We start from the raw sequence: 20,720 nt of genomic DNA, 5'->3' as shown, positions 1-20,720 counted from the left end.
ATGTATTAAAAGACAAAGGGGAGAAAAGTGACTCATTTGTGAATAACTGCATTATTTCCGCAAATTAAAAACACCTTCGTATCTGAATTCTGAATATTTTGATTGTTTGATGTAGTCAGCTTGTTACACAGCCCCTACGTGAGCGGCAATGGTATGTATTCTTTTAAAAATTCCTTGATTTTTCTTAAATCTTCCTACCTTTTGGTGCAGCTCCATCCTCTTTTTTACGTCTGTCTGGAGGAAACTGGAGGCAGAGCAGAACAATGCCCAGACATGCAAAACGTATCTGCATTTCACAGAGCACAGCTCTAGTCACAAGAGCTTCACATTCCTGTAGAGGGAGGCAAAGAAAAATGGAAGTCAAGTGAACTGAAATTCCCCAATAAATGGATCCAGTGGTTTTTTGTCTTTTTTTTTTTTTTTTTTTTTTTAATTACCTCACTACTGAGGGCAGATGAGGGTGTGCTATAGGGATGGGCATAGGCTATTGTTGACTTAAGACAGAAGTACGGACTCAAAGGTTTTAGGAGGGATTGGTGCTTGTTTCCAAACCCGTCTCTGACATCTGCAAAGCTTGGCTGTTTGTACTCAAACAGGGGGAAGATTTGACCGTAGAGCTAGTCATTTTTTATGTGGTGACTTACGTCCAAAGGTAGCTAAAATATCATAGATGTTGACAGTTCCTTTACTGTAGATTAGTTTTCAACTGGTCCTCTGTGGTTACGGGAAGCTTGACCTGGTCACAGGTAATAAAAGAAGCGGCAGTGTGTGAACCACAGAGCTCCGTGGCGGCAGCAGGCTTTCTTACCTAGGACTGAGAGCCCGTATGCCTAGCCGCAGAATAACATTTCTGTTCAATTCCCCGGTTTTAAATTTTGACAGCTGTTGTATCTGGCTGCCAGGCAGCCAGTAGGTTCACATGGCTGATTCATTTTGAAGCGGAGTTTTCTCAGACACAGGGCTGACTTCTCTCTACTCTTTATTTGAACTAAACACAGCCTGGCCCTTTCCTTTTGCACGACAGCCATTTTAGCTAGCTTGCTTGAAAAAGAAAAATGTGAAACCTTTCTACAGAAATATCCAAAAGGAGAGCAAGGTCTATCCCAACTTACCTTTGTGATACTTGGCACTGGGTTTAGGTTCCTTGTAAAGCTCACCGTTCTCAAAGCAACACGGCTTGTGAGGATGCAAGGATGTCCCCAGCCACCGCAGTCATCGTTATTAACAAAATTCCAAGGGAAGTACAATTCACTGCACAAATGGAGTGCCAGTCGTCTTGTTCTGTGGTTGTGCTATGCCTACCATAGTACGTAAGCATCATATCCTTTCCCGGAGCTGATAGTTGTTACAGCAGGAAGGATCCCATTCGGAGTTTCACTCCAGTCTTCTGAGTGATGATGTATGGAAGAGGCAACTGCAGGAGTTAAGTGAGCTGCTTCCCATCTGGGTTCCCTGTAGATACCCATCCTCGGGAAAATTCTAGTGATCATTTTTACCCTGATTTTATTCGATTGCTTATAATTTAAGTGATTTTTCTTTAAAAGAAACCAGAACTGAAAGGTGTTTTAATTAATGCACCTTAATTACAGGGGCAAATGTTATGTCAAAAAGGTTAGGTTTAGATAAAACTGCCTGAAGTGTAACTAAAACAATCAAAAAGGTGCTCTACTAGTAGTCTTATGCTTAGAAGACACTGATTCAAGCAGCCCAAGATTTGGCAGAACTTGGTTTTTAATCTTTCATTTTACTTGATAAAAAGATCTAGAGATTCTTTTTTTTTTCTTGTTGATAGGCTATGCAACTTTCATGTTTTGGCCATACGCTAAAATATATATGTATGTACACTTGTTAGCTATTTTGTATCATTTCCTTAACTTTTATACAAAATGCCTGTTGAAAAACTCTGAATTTCTCCTTAATAAGTAGTCTTTGAACCATCAGTCAGGACCATTAATGCTTCTACACCAATATACCAACAGTGCCAGGCATTATGCTTAAAGAACGAGTGGAAATCACGGTATACCTTACTTAACAGACATTAAGCTTACCTGAACTCAAAAAAGGCTTTTCATGGCAAAATTGGACTTAGGAACACTAAGTCTAACTAATTTACACATCTGATAGGATTCACAAACAGAGATAAAATTACTCAGGTGGATTTTGATTCTGCCCTGTCTGACTTCCATCTAGTTGCAAACATTTAATCTGTGTTTATTTACAATATTCAAGTTTAGATGGATTAATTTTTTTCACTTGCTGTTCCTGCTAGCACTTTTCACACTGTTTTCTCACATGACTGTCTTCTTGCTAGCTTGATAATTATCCTGCTGGGCAGGATGAGAATTCATGTCTTAGATTCTATCTATGTAGAAAAGGCAAACTGCTTTAATGACACTGGTAAAATAAACCAGTTGAACTCCTGACACGTTCCAAGGTCATAAAAAGGCCTATATTTACACCTGTATTTCTTTTTAGGTTGGGGATACTCCATGCCAATTTATCCTGGTATACTTCTTGACTGCTACAGTTCAAACATCACAAAAATTGCTTGTTGGCCAGAACATGGGTAACAGACTTCCATCATGATTTTGGAAGAGCTGAAGCTATCTGTAAAGCTGTAGCCCTTGGTTGCTTTCTGGCTGCCCTGGCTGGAGGGATACCTGCCTCACACCCTTTCAGTTGAGCCTCTAGAAAGTCTCCTGGGAACGGTCTCTAATTCCCTGCAGTGAAAGCCGTCTGGATTAGCTCACACCTTGTCCAACAGCAGTTTCACCTAAAGAGGACTGACTTTGCCCAAAAGCATGGAACAAGAAATCTGTCAGGGTCCGCTGATGTGGCTGTTAAATGAACTGGTAATCTCAATGTGGAGCAGTAACAAACTAGTATGGCTTTTAATTTCTCGACCCAGTCTAGCTAGATCTGCGAGTGGATGTTTGCTTATTCAGTTACTCTGTAAACTTAGTGAATACTGGGAGATACCTGATAGTGATTTCTCACGCTGCAAAACTGTAAATGAAATGACCATGTCCCATTGATTCATTTTAAATATCCCTGCGAGAGTACCCGAGCTGTTACTGCTTGATAACTTCATTTGCCCAGAAGACATTACTTCAGCAGAATCAAAAATCTGTGAAGTGCTAAGCATGTATCCAACTTTAAAGTCTGTCATTGTTAACTATAATAAAACCTGAAAGGTGGTTCTTAGTTGTCATGCATTGGACAAGATGCGATCAGTCTAAGTTATAGCACTCATTTGAGATTCTTTTAGGCTTTCAAACTATTGCCAGTCCATAGGGCTTAAGATCTTGGTATCCAAAGCATTACTTCCATGTAACTGTAAAGCTGTAATACAGGTATGTATAAAATAAAAAGAATTATGTAAGAGCTTTATATCTTGCTTTGCAACGTGTAATTTATTCATGGCTGAAAATATGTCTTTTGACATGCCATGTTATGTTTTATCTGATGATTTTAGCTGATTTAGTTACGCCACCGTGACATTCAGATTTTTGCAATTCTGGCCACCATACCATCCATTCATGATTCGGACAGATTTCTGGTGGTGACTTATGTAGAGCTCTGTAGTGCTTTACATTAGATTACGTAGTAGCTCAGTGAATCAAGAGAATATAGTAGTCAAATTATGATTTTTTTTTTTTTGTAATTTTTTATAGGGCAAATTATGTGCAGATTGTACTTATGATTTCTTTGCTATTGAGAAGATCAGTTTTATATTGTTGAGTTCAAACTGGATCCAGAAAGGCTGTTGCTTAACACCTTATGTAGATTGGAGTGAGTTTTATTATTGAAGGATAACATTTGCAGTCTACTAATATGTATTGCAAAGCTGTCATAAAAAAAGAAGTTAAGCAGGTAGAAATGGCCAAACATTTGCTGAAACATGAAGCTGTAAAAAGCTAGAAATATGTTACTTGAAGGAAAAACTACCATCGTTGTATGTAAACATAATTTGTAAGTCTTTATGAAAACTATATCCAGTAGAAATATACCGGAGTTACTTATATGTGGTGGGGTAGTGGGGATGTGATTTAAATGGCTTGCACTGAAAGTATCTTAAGAGATTTTTTGCACATTCTTTCAAAGATGTAACAGTTGCTGAGCTTAGATACTTCTGACTTGAGGTAGACAGTGTTTGTATTTATTTATTTATTTATTTTAAAGTCAGGGATTCTCCAGATACGTTTTCATTCTATCATACAGTTCTGTTGGAAAATTTTAAAAATTGGCTTTGGAAGAAAAAAAAATGTACATTTGCATATTTAAAGAGTTATCAAGGGAAAAACAAATCTGTTTGTTAGTTCTTGCTTTCATTGAATATATAGAGGTTGAAAATTCCCAAGTCACTGTTATATCTCATTAAATTGGATGGTGGAAGTTGTGTGTATCATCCTCTCTTTGAATATAGTGCTGTTAAATAAAGAGACAAGATTACTTCCTCATTAAGAATTTTAGCAGACTACCTCTTCACAATTTTTTTTTTTAATGTAGCATTTTTTCATATTTGTAATTCTTGTGTAAATGAACAGATGGGAACATTTTGCGTGTAAAACTTCAGGATTATTTAGGGAAGGGGTAAATGGTGAGGTTGTGTCCTCATTGATACTTCCAACATAAGTTTATCAACTCATAATTCACTGCGAATATAACTTAAAAAGTTCCCACCCTCCTGGTCCTGAGTCCTTATGAAAAAACATCCCTATATGTACTACTGTAGTTTCCTCGTTTGACCCAGGCAGGGTTTTTGCGTAGGTGCTGTAGAGCCAGGTGATTGCTTTCCTTCCTAGTCCACAGAACAGTGGTTTAGATTTAAAAGAAAGAAGAAAATTAATAAGTGCAAGTAATTGAAGATGGGAGAAAGTGATTACTGTCCTTTGCACTATCTTCGTAGACAGATTGTTCCTTTTTCTGTAGAAAAAAATATGACCAGTTTTGAGAGGGTTCATTTTAGATCGACACCATTTAAATTGGACTCTTCTTTTTCAGATGTTTGGAAGTTCTTTTATCATCAGTTCTTTTACAATCCTAATTCCTCCCTGGGATCTCCTGTAGTGTTTTTGTCATGCAAACCTACAGAAGGGAGGCATACAGAATAGCGTTTCTCCTGAGCTGTCACCTGAGCTGCTTTGGGGTTGGGAAAACAGAAGTTTGCTCTTCTGTGTAGAACAGCTATTACCGGGTCTAGCACCTACTGCAAGCAGCTTTCAGGACAAACTAGCATGACTTGCAACTGGTTTACATAGTTGAACATAGCACCGATGCAAAATCTGTGATAGGCTGTCAATATCTGTCAAGACAGAAATAAAAAGTTTGTACCTAAATAGTCTGGGAATGCAGGGAAATAAATGGTTTCTGGGCTTCAGCATATTCACGTGGTAGATACTGTTGTTAGGAATAATATAAGGAACAAGCAGTGCTTATTCCATTAGCAGTTATCTACAGATAGTACACCGTTACTGTGATTAGGCATCTCAGTGCGAGGACACATTCTTACGACTGAAATCTATACATCCCTTAGAGATTGCCTTGGAAGCCCAGAGTAAGACAGTGGAGTCATTCAGGACAAGAGAGAGAGAGAAGAAAGCTTTACGCAGCTAGGGACTGCATGAGAATGCTAGGTTGTCTGAACATAATTACTGCACTGGAATTTATCCAGAATAGCTGTAATCTTGTGAAACATGTCACGTGATTTTTTTTTTTTTTTTTTTTTTTGGTATGGCATAAGCAGACGTGATTTTGGATTTACATCTTATCCGAAAGAATGAATTTTCATTTCCACAGTACCCTACTAAGCTGGCTAAGAAATTCTTGATGCTTTTGGCATATTAACATGTGCGGTATAAGAGCGTAAGCTGTTAAATACTGCTCAGACACTGAAGCTGAAAGATGCATAGGTAATATTCAGTCTAATGGAAAAAAAATCAAAAATTATGTGAAAAATCGGAGGTAACAAATCTGTTCCATTTGTATTTCTTACTCTTGGCTTTTTATAAAGAGAAAAATGCAATAGACTTTGTACTAAACAGATGCAGCTAATATGCCTGAAGCGTTGTGTTCCATATATTTAATAAATTATGTTGTAGGTGGGGGTGTTTGCATACTTCTGAATTATTCACTACAGCATTTTAGGTAATTTAGCTTTGTATCTCATTTCTAAACCCACTCTCAATAAGTTAATATTTCAACCACAAACATTCAACACGTTAAGAAAAGGATGTTTTTAGGGGGAGGGAGGAAGAAGGAAGGGAATTAAGCAGCTGGCATTCCTTTTGAATTTGAAGAATAGTGAAGATAATGTATTGTTTCACACATGCCAGAACTGTCTTGTGGATCCTCAGCTATTGTCAGCTGGCATATCTCCAGTTATTTGACTTAACAGAGCTGAAGATCAAGCCCTAGTTATCCTGGGATCCAAAGTGATAGAAACTTTTGAAACAAACAACTGAATATAGCTGAGTTTATAGGGTTGGCTCAGAAAAAGTAATAAGTGATGGAGAGAAGGTTTTTCTGGTTGAACATAGAACTAGTAGTGATGGTAAGAGACAAAATGAGTCATCCTCATTAAATGTGGTGAGATTTCTCATGTCCCCACCTTTTTTTGTCAACGTTTCTATATAATTTGAGATGTAGAATGGGATGAAGGAAAGAACTATTCAAGCAACAGTGGCTTAGCCTTTTTATTTTAGTATCTTGCTTTTATTTTAACATTGTCTGTAAATATCAGTGAAATGAGTGCTAATGTTAATATCTGGAGAAAGGTAGCTGGACCTTGATAGATACTCTCTGCTTGCCAGGTATTTATCCAAGTATACTCTGCCTGTGCTGTAGCTTGGGGGTAGAGAGAATATGTGCAGCCCTATGCTGAAGTTCTGCTTGCAAAAGGCATTGTAAAACTGGTGCTGTGTCATTCCCTGTTGACAGCCTCCCAACAGCTTTCCCAAGGAAATGTGCTCATGGTGAGGCTAAGTGTCAAGTGGTGTTCCCCAGGAACTGTATTTTATGCCCAAAATGAAGGTGGTTTCAAATGCGTAGAAGGTCCTGCTAAGATGTTCGTGCTGGGTTTGTGTGTCTGCCAGACCCAGCCTCTCAAAAAATGCACTTTCTGGAATGCTTGAAAATGGCAGGGAGGGAAGGTTTCTCCTTCCAGAAGCTGAAGTCTGTTGGGCTTATGGTCTGTGTAAAAGAGTCTTGTACTGATTTTAAATGTTCTGTCTGATAAATGTATCACACGTGGAAGATGGAAGGTTGAGTTGGGGAAATAGCCACGAAGGACTTTTGTTCATCATTCAGATGAACAGATGAACGTTTAAAAAACAAACAAACAAACAAACCCCACCAAAACCCAAAAAGGTTAAAAAAAGATGAGGTTTTAGAAAACCAACTCAGTAAGCTTTTGTTTTCTTGCTCTAGACTACTACCCTTCTGAAAGGTCTACTGCGTATAAAATGTACGATTTCAGACATCCTCTTGATTCCGTATTGCAAAACGATGAGCCTGTGATTGCATTGCTTGTACCGCAGTTCTCCTAAGCCGGAGATATAAAATGAATAAATTGTACACACCATCTTCAGCCCAAATTATTAGTCTGATTTTAAAGTGGCAGCAGCCATATTAATATATAATTTTCACTTTATAGTATTTCTCATCTTTCACATGACTATGAATTATTGACTGGCTAAAACCAACTTATCATATGTCTAAAGATAAGGTGGGTAAGAGAGCAGAATCTCATATTTCTACGACTTCATGGCCTGGCAGAATCAACAGGAGGAAAAGTAATAAAAACCGTGCTTTTGTCAGTGAGGTGGGTGGATCAGACCTTGAGCACGCAGCAGAAACAGACTGACGGAAGAAGAAATCTGTGCTGATCTTTGCTAGTTAGTTTTCTGCTGGTAGATGCACTTTTAAAGTCTCTGTCAGCTGGGTCTTGCAGAATAGAAATGCCACCGCAAAGCGACTAGGGAAGTCTTTCTGTGTCAGAATGATGAGTGGAGCTGGAGACGTTGCAAAGGTGATGCTGATAAAAGAGCATAGCAGACAATAGGCGTTTTTTGATGGAGACATACTCTTGGGTCTTTGTTTTTCTGAGCAGCTTCTGACGTGTTTTCGGGCCTGTCCGAAGCCAGGCAGATGTTCATTTTAAACCATGAACTACATGGTTTAAATGTACATGAAACTTATTCAAATGTACATTTAATTCCATCCAATCAAAAGATGGACTAATGAGTATTTTGAGCAAATATAGTTTTTCACATAGTGTGTGAAACTGAAGTTTTGAATTTGTAGGAGCGTGTGGAAGCTAACAAGTTTTGATTATATTTGGCATGTACATTCATTAATTCCATAGTTGAAATTCATAGATTCAGAACGTAACAAAAAATTTACCTGAATTCCACAAGGTGAATCTGTTTAATTTCACAGACTTTCGTCTGACGCCCTTTGTGTTCAGGAGTCCACAAGATCCAATAGACTTAATATAGCTTTTGAATCTAGGTTTTTTTTCTCCTTTTTGTGCTTTATTTGAAATCGTTCAATAGCAGTTGTATAAATAAGTGTTTTGGTGGCTGTTTGCATATATATCTGCATTTTCATGTAAATAGTATTTTTAGTCTGTAGTACCACCGAGGAGTCTATCTGCCGTGAAAGACTTGGAGATCTGTGCTTAAGCATTCAACCTTTGGGAAACTCCATTCCGTAGCTACAGAAGTGAATGACTCTCATGCCAACCTCCTAGTGTTTGCATTTGGCTTTAAACTTCTTTGAGGCATGGACCATTTCCTTGTTAAGAGTTTTCTGCTCAGCTGCACTTTTTTTCACAGCATGCTAACATGGTGCACATCACTGAGGAGCTGATAGCTTTTGTAAAGATGCTAATTGAGTGATCTTGTTATCTTTTTACAGAATCATGTAAACCCAGCAATGGATTTTACGCAGACCCCTCCAGGAATGCTAGCCCTTGACAACATGCTGTACTTTGCTAAACATCACCAGGATGCTTATATACGGGTAAGGCTGCTTCTTGTCTTTGAGATCTGTGCGGTTGCCTGTTCACACTGATTATGTCCTGTTTATAGTTGACTTTGAAGAAGAGGTTCAGAATCCTGGTATCATTAACAACAAACTCTAGGAAGGCAAACCATGTAACACTAAAACATGACTTAAGTCTGTAAAAGCTTTGGGAGAAAGCTGTACAGCTGTCTAATCTGTCATTGCTGAGTCAAATATTATAGATACTACTTTTTGCAAATATTGCTTTTTGCTTAGGACTGCAAAGAGAAGGGAGATGAGCGTGTGCCTTTTTCAGATGCATGATGGATGTCCATAAGCTCAGAAATGAGTAAATGTGCAGAATTCTCCGCCCTGCTCTAAGTCTACCAAAAACTTTCAGGGTTTTCTGTGGAAAGGAGGCTTTGATGAGCCAATGCCTTGATAAGTGACTGAGTTGGCAGTGTCCTGAGAGTTAAGATGCTCCCACTAAAACTACTGCTGTAGGTGAGGTAATGCTTGGAGAAAAATAGGTAAAAAGCATCAGGATTCACTTGCACAACCCGTTCCTGCCCCCTGCCAACTCCACTTCCTACATTTGTTATTTCAAGGGTAGTTAAAGCAAGTTATGCGTTATCCTTACAAGAAGAGGCATACAGCTGAATAATACCTGCCTCTGAATAGAACAGCTTTTCCTGACCTTTACTGAAGTCAAATATTTGCCAAGCGTAAACCTAGCGAGCACAGATGGGAGTAGAATAGTCTAGAAAGTCAGTGTCCTGAGATAGTAGGGATGGTTTAACTCCCAGAACAAAAAGTGCACATGCAGACCTGCTTAAAGAAGGTCGTGTAGAGCAAGGAGACAGTGGACACACCAATCATTTCTACGAAAAAGTAGAGTGAACTTTTAATATGCATTATTGTTTCATTTTTGCTCAAAGTAGAAAGGTTTGTAAAAGGCGTATATCCAGGCCAGGATGGTCCATGGACATAATAGGAGACCACAAGATTGTCAGATCTGTTCTTTAAATATATGTTTCTGCGTCAGTCTGAATCTAGCAATAACTGTTAAAAGAAACTGTGGGATCATGCAATACAGCTATATTTATCAAACCCTATAAACCCCTGAAATTAAGGGTTATTTCACACACTGGGCAATGAGTATGTTTTCTGGATAAACTATGCTGAAATGTGTTTTTATTTATAAAAAGAGAATGGGTTACTTTTTCTCATTAAAATTTGGTAAGATCTGGATGGTGCTACTTCATAGGCTTATTTTGAAAATTCTAAATTCAGAGAATATGCTTAGTAGGGGTAGCCAGTGCTCCAAATGAGGGAGTTGTGTTTTAGAGAGGTCTGAAAGAATTTAAAGAGGACAGAAATTCTGTTGAAATAAAACTTTCATTGACATTTGTCATTTTTTTTTCTTATTTTTCATTTTCATGTTGCAAATGCTGTCTTAAAAATAGGGTTCAGCATAGCGTGTAATTAGCCACTCGTTAGAAAGGACTTTGGTGCTGGCTTAGCTTTGTTTCTATAATGCAGTATTTTTGCTGCTGCATTACTGAGAATTTTTGCTGTTATTTTGAGATGCCTGTTTTTATTCTTGTATGGTTCCTGTTAGGAGAGTGTCTGGGTGCCTCATGTATTTCCCGCCTGAGAGAGAGTACACATACACTAGAAATGCCATACTGAAGCATGCTCAGATTAAATTACTTGCTCAAAGCTGCGTTGGGAACTGTTAACGCACCTTTGGGAGTATGTCAGCCTATTCATCTTTCCCAGGTAGTTCTTCTTAGTGCTTATACTAGCATTGGCGGCATAGTAGCTCACTCATCTGCGGTGGTCCACCATGTCACGTTAACAGCATGCTGAAGATGAACACCTCTGAGATGAACGGCGTTGTGCAACTCCTACAGCGTTGCTAGTCTTTGTTCGCAAAAGACACCTGCTTTCTATCTTTTAATCTCTTTGACTTACTAGCTGGTGTACAGTAGTGTCCTGTGGGCTCTGACATGCCTATTGCCTTCTCATTTTGAGTTCCTTATTTCACATATAACATTATCTTTTCTTCATGGCCTTTGGCTCCCAAAGCTCCCGCAACACCAGTTTGCTCTACTTGTCCAGCCTATTGACCTTGCTTATTTTTTCAGATATATTTCTACTCCTATACACTAACAAAAATTCTCTCTGTGGTCAAAGTTAAGTTCCCACAAGAAATTGTTAGCTATACAAATAATACTTGCATACTGACCAACTTGTTTGACAGGAGCTCTTCTCTTTTTTTCGTTGTTGATACTAGGAAATGTTTTGGTTGCTAGGAGGACAGATTATTTTCAACTTGGCCCTTTGCAATACAGTTGATTGCTGTACCATGGGTTAATTCCTAAGCCCCCAAATGAGATAATATCTGTGCTGTGCAGTAATTAAAAATTGAGACTGGAAACCAGAGTTGGCTTGAAATGAACTTGGAAAATATGAAGTTTTTCCTGACAGAATGTGGTGTATTAAGCAAAGACTATCAGGAAATCATGATGGTTTCACTGAGTCTATTGGCAGTGCTGCATTTTAAAGGGCAGCACGAATCATGGCAGGCTGACTTGCCATTTTCTTAGGATGCCCCAGCTGCATGGCCCTTAGTAAGGTATTTTCTTGTATTACTGAAAAAAATGGATAAGGAGAAGTTAGAAGAGAAGACGGGCAATAAGTAATCTCTTCCCTTTTCATTCCTTGTTCTGCCTCTCATAAGTGATTCTGCTTAGAAATAATTTGCACAATAAATGGATTAGTTAGGTAGAAAGGATGTCTGAAACTGAAGTGCCCTTTGAGGGCGGTGGCAGTGGGGCTTCAAAAACCAGTACCAAACAAAAGTACTCATAGAAGAGTAAATACAATTGCAATGTATTGAAAAACATGGGTATGAAGGCAATGGAGCAGATGGGTAACTCTGCATCTTGAAAGCAGAAAGCATTTCAACGTAAAAACATGGGTGTCACACAGTGAAGGAGGAAACAAAAATAACCAAACGTTTTTTCCCTGTTGGATTCTTTCTTACCTACTTCCCCATAATCCATTTCTCTCATTCACCTTTTTCCTGTTGGATACTTATTCCGGAAATTACAGTCATATGTTTTCTTTACTTGCTGTCTTCCTTCAGATAAATGCAGTGTTGTTTTTCTTTATTTAGACTTTGAGTTAATTGTTTTTGAATCTCGGTTCTTGTTTACTATACAATATGACTGGAGCCTCCAGAAGAAAGGTTGTTTAGTGGAGGGGGAAAAAAAAACGTTTTCTTTGATTGTGTGGTGTCCTTAGCTATCATTTGGATTTTTAAAAAAGTTTCCTATTCAATTAGTTTCCTGTTGAGTTAGCTTTTCTTTCTCTTTTTATATTAATTGTCTGGTGCTATCAGTGACTGATATGCACTCCATTTTTTTCATGTTCCACTTAAATAATCAATCGCTATCATCAGAGGCTTTGCTTTTAAAAGGTGGTGACATAGTATATGGAATGCATTGATGGAAGTAATGTTGAATCTCTGCAAGAAATGTTAAAAGTTTCCACAGGAAATAATTGGCAGCTTCCCAAGCTACATAATTATAGGACAGTCAGAGTGTATAATTAAAGTTAATAGTGAAGAAAATGATTGGAATAAAACTTTGTGACAGATTTTTTTTTTTTTTTTTTTTTTTGTTCTTTCGGAGCAGACAAGTCGTGTCCCGCCCCCCCCCCCGCCGGGTTCCAATTTGCTCCTTTCCAAAACTCCTTCAGCTGCACATTCTACTAATTTTAAAAATAAAATTATAAGTTGCCATTTAAAACAGACTTTATTCAGTGCAGACACCTTGAGATTTTTCTTACTGGTAACTTGTAGCAGTGTGCCTTTGAAACTTTCCTGAGTGTAAAAAGGGTCTGAGGAAAAACCTTTCCATGGAAATACTATTATGTCACCACTGCTATTAGTATCTCCATTTATTGGTGCTTTGTCATCGATTTGTTTGGGAATTTGTGGTGCAAGACTATTCAGATCCATTTTGTTTTCAAGATACAATGAGGAGAGAGGTATAAATATATGAAACAAATATTTTGTATGCATATGTATTTGTAGGTGTGTATTGATTTGCCTGATTTTACTTTTTGTATACATGCATTCAGTGATTACTAATATTGATCTAAAATAATGATATTTACTTAATTTGGTGTAAAGTGCAAGCTAAAGGAACCAAAAGGGAGCACTCCTTTTATTTGTAACCCAAAAAGAGAAATTTATTTGATAGCTGTTTTTCTGCGTTTAAATGTGTCATGTTTATGTCTGGGATGCTTCTATAGAAACACTAGCTTTGCAGTTTTGATAAGTTGACCCCTGTACGTGCAGTCAATGTTCATTCAGGTGTTTTTGATAGCAGGCAGCAAAATCAAAGCTACTGCTCCACTTGTGAGTGGACTGCCATTCATCTTGGATCTTGGCTAATTTAATAGTGTTGCCAGGCAGAAAGAGCAGATGCCATTGGGTAAACTGAATTTACAGCACCACACCTTAGCTTCTAATGCACTACCATTGAAATATTCCCTTATTTTACATTTTCCTTACAGTCATCTAACTATAGTGATAACCTTCAACTGGGTGGGAGTGTAGCATTTCACTTAGAGGTTATTGTATTTCACAGTAAGTCAGCTGAGTCACAAAGAAGTCCTGTATGACATTGTCTCTGGTGGGGTCCTCATTCTAATGAATTTGCTTTTGATGACTGCCAAGTTGGTGACTTGGTTATATTTTTCTTCTGCGCTTATGACCAGCCGTATTCTAGCAGGTCTCACTGCTGCTTTGGGGTGAGATTCTGCCTTGAGAAGACACATACTGTATCTCCTCGTTTTGTTTAAGCACAAGAGATTGGTGCTTCAGGCAGAAACTGCAAGTAAACTTAGCAGCTCCGGATCTGAGCGTTGGCTATCCACCTATTTGGATTCTGCCCAGCTGGCTACCCAAGTTTATGCCCAATTCTTTGCCATTTATTAGATCAGTACGTCCTTCATATGTGTAGGGAAAAATATGTTCCTTGGAAAGAGATGATTTTACTGTAGCCTGAAACTCAAGTCCCTCATCTGTAGAAAAGAAGGTTTATCCCTTTTCCCACTGATTTTATCTATTTCATGCAAATGTTTGTTAGATATTGCATGTAAAATTTTCAGTATAAAATATTGTCACCAGGGTGGGAAACCAGTGTTGAAATCCATGCTGAAAAGCTGGGCTTATCAATCCCTTGGTATGGTTTATGATGGATCCATTTTTGTGAATGATGTGTAAGATATTTAGTGGTATGCTCCTAAATTTTTTGTTCTTATATTTAAAACGAATTTTTAAAGTCATTAAAATGCTCCAAATCAAAACAATGTTTGGACTTTGGTTAAGCCAAGAGTTACTTTGATTATCTGAAAATTAAAAATTGAGGTGGTTTAGGGCCAGTAGTAGAAAATCCCCTTTCCCCTGCATCTGCTGAGCTGGAAAATTGGTTATTCACACGGGTGATGCAGAGACATTTCTTCCCCAGCAGCTACTTGAGTTCCTGCTTTTGGTGGCGTTGAAAAGGGAGTTCATTTCCTTTTGAAGCCTTCAGAAGTCACAGTGGAAGGAGCAGGTTCTGTTTGCGAGTGCTGGTGATGCAGGCAGGAGGATTGCTGGCAACCCGCAAAGACCTTTCAGAACTTTAATGGGTTGAGTCACAGTCAGACTGTCTGCCATATACTTTCTAACCCATGCAGTTGTTGTATAGGAGGCTGCCTACACATCCTTCCGTCAATTCACAAAGTCTCCTCATGCCTACTCATTCTAGCCTGATCAGATATGAGTAGTCCAACATATAATTTCAGCATTTTCTGAAATAAAACTGAGCCTGATTTCTGCCATGCCAATTTTTTTTTCCCCAGAAATGATAGGAAAAGGGATGTAATTTATTTCTGTTCTGCTGAAGGTAGAGAGAAAAGTGAGCTTTGTTACATGCATCTTCCTGGTATGTCTCGTGAAGGAATGCAGTTTTCCACATAAGACCTAAGTGCCTAAGCCCAGTGGTTCCCAGCCTGATAATGTCTTCTTGCCTTCTCTTTTCTCTGCCAGTCTTTCCATTCTTTGTTCTTACCTTCCACTCAGATATGTTTTTATAACTGTTTTTCTGCCTGCCTTTTGTTTTTTCCCAAACATCACTTAATGTCTCTGCTTTGCATACAAACACACCAAGAAGTTGTGTGGTTTTGCTCCGAGGCCTCCATCACTGATGGCAGAATTGAGGTGAGTCCCCTACAGTAAAGAAGCAAAAGCCTGGGGTGGCTGGTTGCAACATAAACGCAGACTTAAGTTAGTATTGAGGGAGGAAGAGAATTGTAAGGGAGTCATGGCACCCTCTGCATAGCCCTGTGTGGTATGCGCTATGGGATACATGTGACAGTGTTACAGTCCTGCATATGTTCAGATCACTTCTCACCGTTCAGAGCACACCTAAACTTTCCCATGTATAGCTGTTGGCTAAATGAGGTCCCGATCCAAGGGCCCAGAAGTTGTTGCAAGTCTAGCAAGTTGTCTTCAGAAGGTTTTGAATCATACCATGAGTTGCAGCAGTAGCACAGAAAGATTTGGCTGGTTTTTGTGGAGCCACGATCCCTCCACCTGCGAAGCTGAGACATGTATATTTGGGGAGAGAAGAAGACTAGCTATGGAGTCTCACAGGTTTTCCCATTTACCCTGTGCCAGGAGTTTTTGTGATGCTACTCTAGCTGCCAGTCTCATTGATGTGCAATAAAGGTTGATGCTTTTCTAATATATCCATACCACAATAATGTTAGGCCACTAGTAAGGCCTGTTTCACATTATGAAAGAAAAGAAAATTCAAAAACTTGCTATATTCTGCAGGTACTGCACTTTCCTACTCTCCTCCTCTGCCACAGGTGAGCAAGGAGAGGATTGCAGGGAAAGCATTGCCTTCTTACATTTGTGTGGGGCACGGAGGGAGAAGGAATACCTGGCCGGTAGTTTTCAAACTGGACCAGGTCAACACCAAATCACTCCCCCCCTGCCTGTGCCTGTGGGAAGTGAAGAGCTGCTTCTGAAGATGACATGGCAACTGGGCCTTCTCATCTTTGGTCTTACCCATGCTTTACAGTGATTTGGTTGGTTCTGCACAGCATGGCAAAGAAAGGAGGGAGATACATAGTATTTCAAGACAAACCACTGTGTATTTAGCTTTTGATGGAAAATAAAGACAATACAGTCATGCTTCATGCTAAGGTGTTTGTGTGAGAAGGAAATTTACTGCTAGGTGAGCAACTGCAGAACCATCCAAATTTACCTTGTGATAGTTTGGCACTAGATTTGTTTTAAAAGAGGGGGAAAAACACGCCATAATTTTTCTAGAAGTAAACCAACTATTGGCAATTTTAAACCATCTTTGTTAGAAGTGTTTTATGGCCACAGAGTCAAACACTGTCTGTAATATTACCACGACAGTTTGAATTCACCCTGTTACCTATATGTTGTTATATAATGACATCAGATGCTTTTCTTTTCCCTCCTGCCCTGTATGATTGTGTCAGCTGTCTCCTGGCTGCTTTGCCATAGTGTGCTCCATACCTTCTGTTAGCAGTTCTCCCCGGGAGCAGCAGGTTAGTGCACTTCTCAAGTGATGCGCTGGTTATCCCCCAGGTGCTTATTCATAGTTGTGCACAGCAAAGCACATATCAGACTCTTAGCGTCTGATCCTTAACATGGTCCTATAACTAGGTGTCCCTCAAATAAGGCACAGCTTTGCATCTGTGTTTCTCATGTCAGTGGCTCCTTTCTTTTTCAGTATCTATAGTAGGTGTCAGCTCTTCTCTCAAGTCTTAGCTTAAATTCTAGTGCCTTCCTGAGGAAGGCAGACACAACTGTTGCTTTATTTTAGTTTTGCCATGAGGAATTTTTGTAATGCCACAGGAATATGAAGGAAAGCTGAGATAAGGGAGAGAGGAAGCATGAGAAATTGAAAATCAAATAATGAAGATAAAAAGACAGGTTAGAAGGGAGAGCGCTGAGTGAAGGATTTTGGAAGAACACCAATGCTGAAGTTGAGGCAAATGACAAGCTGCCTTAGGAAGAAAGCAAAATTGGTGAAGAGAGTGAATGGGAACTGAGTCTGTCTGCAGTAGAGTCCCTTATCCTTCTCAGGAAGCATATCCTTAGGACTTGCTTCCTAGAGTTACTGAAAGCATCTAAATGAAAAGGGAATGGTGAAGCCTACCGTATGTCATAAGGAGGCTTAGGAAAAGGAAAAGCAGTGTCAAGAAAAGGAAGAGCATCCCTGCAACTTTTGGGTATTAAAATGCTGCCTGACTTCATTTTGGGTCTAAGGAAGTTTTTGCCATCTTTACTAACCAGCTCCATGAACCTCTTGATATTAACCTACAGCAGACTGTTGGAAAACTTGGTACCTATTAACGCAGGATCATTTTAGATAGTACTACAAAATAGGTCTGGAGAAATGCTCCTTTTTACTAGTGCAGCAATGCTTGTTGAACTGACTGCTGTGGGATTTGTTGTAAGTATTGATGCAGCTATAGTGGGTCTTGCCTTTCACTTCTGTATTCATTTCCTAATCATAATGAATCTCTATTTCATTGCCAAGCTCTGAGGCTGGTTCAGGAATCTGAAAATTACATCTGCAGTTGCTGTGGGCAGTATACTTTGAGCCAATTTAATCTTTAATGTGAGGGATTAAGGGATTGGCTAAATTGATATTCCTTCCCAGTGAAGGAGGAATATTTCTGTCTGGTGGTTTCATCTTCCTGTATTTTGATGAGGACGCTTTTGAATATACCTGTCTTCAAAACTTTGTCTTTTGTCAGTTATTAACTCTTAGTTGCAGATATAAGCTTCATTATTTAAGATGATGCAGATTTTTAAGCCCATGTCAAATGTGGAAAATTCTTAATTTAGTCCATTGCCTCTCTGAAGGTTTGTTTTGTGCTCCTGTGGTAGTGATGGACTCGATGAATAATTCAATGAAAGGTCGTAAAGCAACACTGCCGTAAAGTTAGAAAATCTTTTGATTTTGGTTTTTTTTTTTGCTACTGGAGATTTTGCATCATTATTCTGTAATCTTGGCATGACATTTGAATTTATTTTATGTCACTGTCTATGACATTGGTAGATACCTTGTAAAGGCAGGTGAGCCTTCTTTGGATGATGCTGAGCACCGCCGATTATAACACAAAGGGAAGTACAAAACATTTTGCAGTTAAAAACAACAACCTAACATCTTCTCTAAGGAGGAATATTCTTTCCTGTATCTCTCTAAATGCTTTGTTGGACAATTGGATGTTGGAGGGCTGCCTTCCACTTCTTGAGAAGACTTGTGGCTTCAAAGGAAACAGGGTACTTCAGGCAATTCATATGGCTAAATCCCAGAAGAAATTCAACTCTCACCAATTGCTGACCAATGCTGCCTGAAATGTCTGCCTTGGGAAACACGATCAAGCCTTCATTTCTATTTCTGATCACTCATTGGTTTTGTTTGGTAATTGGGAAACGTTTCTCTTCCATTTACAGCAGGAATTTGTAAATAAGAGAGCAGAAATATATGTAGTAGGTAACTTAAAAATAGTAAAAACTGTACAGATCTGTATTCTGCTACAAATACTGTCAAATTCCCATGCCTTAATAGGCTACAGTTTCATGTGTAGAAATGTCAAGAAAATGGATAACACTGGTTTCCTAAAAATTTCACCTCCTTGCATTTTTAAAAACATTTTCAAACCTCTTCCTTTCTCCTCTTCTGCTAGTCAATTTATCTCATTCTTCTTGTGATATAATTTTGTTCTCATTCTATGCTTCTCTCACTCACTTTCTCGTTTTTCCTCCCTTTTTCTGAGCTGCAGTTTTGGTGTATGTGGTGTTTTGGTTTGTTGTTGTGGGGTTTTTTTGTTTGTTAGGGGTTTTTTGGTTTGTGTTTTTTTTTTGTTTGGTTGGTTTTTTTAAGAATAATCTACTATTTAAAAAATCAGCTCTCTCTCCTGTCTTGCTTGTTAATGTCTTTTCATCACTCAGACTTTTCCTGGCTGCCCTGTCTTGATAATTTTCTTTCCCATTTGTTTGCTTTTTCTTGAGATTTTTGTCTGGATTTTTTTGCTTTTCCCTAAAGGAAAAAAAAAATGTTATTGTTGTTAGTGAGTGTTACACATCATGGTGGTTTTCTGCTTTGCCGCATGGTAATGGGCAGTATTGATCAAAGGAACAGAGGAAGAGAAGAGGATCTGCAGCATTTAGTACTCCCGTACTGTGACCTTGTTTGGGTTTTTGTCTGTGTAACATCTAGTGTATTAGAAACCATGTTTCCATGTTGGACCTTCCCAATTGTGTAGCTCTACAAGGACTGAAGAAAGGAAAAACTGGCAGAAGTAGATTCCTAATATCAAAGTAAAGGGCAGCCAAGCAGACTAGAGTCAAGGTAGGACTGAAGGAAGATGGAACATAAGCCAGCAGTGTGCCCCGGTGGTCAAAAAGGCCAATGGCATCCTGGGCTGTATCAGAAATAGTGTGGCCAACAGGAGGAGGGAAGTGATCGTGCCCCTGTACTCAGCACTAGTGGGGCTGCACCTCGACTACTGTGTTCAGTTTTGGGCCCCTCACTACAAGAAGGACATGGAGGTGCTGGAGCGTGTCCAGAGAAGGGCAATGAAACTGGAAAAGGGTCTAGAGCACAAGTCTTATGAGGAGCGGCGGAGGGAACTGGGGTTGTTTAGTCTGGAGGAAAGGAGGCTGAGGGGAGACCTTATTGCTCTCTACAACTTTCTGAAAGGTGGTTGGAGCCAGGTGGGCATTGGTCTCTTCTGCCAAGTAACTAGCGATAGGACGAGAGGAAATGGCCTCAAGTTGCGCCAAGGGAGGTTTAGATTGGGTGTTAGGAAAAATTTCTTCACTGAAAGGGTTGTCAAGCATTGGAACAGGCTGCCCAGGGAAGTTGTTGAGTCACCATCCCGGGAGGTATTTAAAAGACCTGTAGATGTGGCGCTTAGGGACATGGTTTAGTGGTGGACTTGGCAGTGTTGGACGTGATGATCTTAAGGGTCTTTTGCAACTTAAATGATTCTATGATTCTGTGGTGCCAGGAGTTCTCCTGTCATGTCCGTGGTTTCTGCCTTGAAATATTTGTTTCCCCCAAGCAAAATTTAACCACCGTATACCTGCCAATTGTGAAATGTCTGGTGGATCTGCAACTCGCTGTGGATTTATGAGGGGGAGGAGAAGGAAGATAACAGAGTGCAGCCACTTCATGAGCATGAATGATAGACCTCCATTTGAATGAAGGTTGTGTGGGCTTCGTGACTTCCTAACTACTTTCCTTCCTAGGTAAAATAACTGTTGTGATAGAAACGTGAATCAAGCCAGCTCTGTAGATATACAGAAGTATTTTCAGTCTAGAGCTGTGTGTTATGTTTCTTTCCCTGCTATTGTTTTCACCAGTTTATGAAGTAAACATGTCCATTCCCTGCTTCTTTCTCCTCCATCACCAGACTGATAAAGGAAATAACATTAAAATCATGCCCTTATCAGCTGTATTTATAGCATTTTACTTTGGAACAGGATATGAGTTGTGAAGTCGTGAAAAGAGTATTACAAATATAATAATGAATGTTGTAAATCTGTTGCCAAGATTAGGAATGATTTCTCTTTGGGTATTTATAAGAGCCTCTTT

At 39.1% G+C, this 20,720-nt stretch overlaps 1 protein-coding gene across 5 annotated transcripts in view; it reads left to right on the top strand.

Moving 5' to 3' along the window:
- Positions 1 to 20,720, top strand: part of ELMO1 (engulfment and cell motility 1) — a 319,770-nt gene that overhangs the window by 142,399 nt on the left and 156,651 nt on the right. For 4 of the 5 annotated variants that reach the window (XM_075143082.1, XM_075143084.1, XM_075143086.1 and 1 more), the window contains one exon: positions 8,920 to 9,024. In XM_075143082.1, the coding sequence (XP_074999183.1) occupies positions 8,920 to 9,024 (105 nt within the window). Of the gene's footprint in view, positions 1 to 2,750; positions 2,853 to 8,919; positions 9,025 to 20,720 lie in introns of those variants that run through there. The other variant, XM_075143087.1, reaches the window with a different exon arrangement.

Source organism: Calonectris borealis, chromosome 2 (genome assembly GCF_964195595.1).
Source record: "Calonectris borealis chromosome 2, bCalBor7.hap1.2, whole genome shotgun sequence".
NCBI classification, from domain to species: domain Eukaryota; kingdom Metazoa; phylum Chordata; class Aves; order Procellariiformes; family Procellariidae; genus Calonectris; species Calonectris borealis.
Note: the sequence above shows the minus strand (reverse complement) of the source record. Positions and strands in the feature narration are given on the sequence as shown.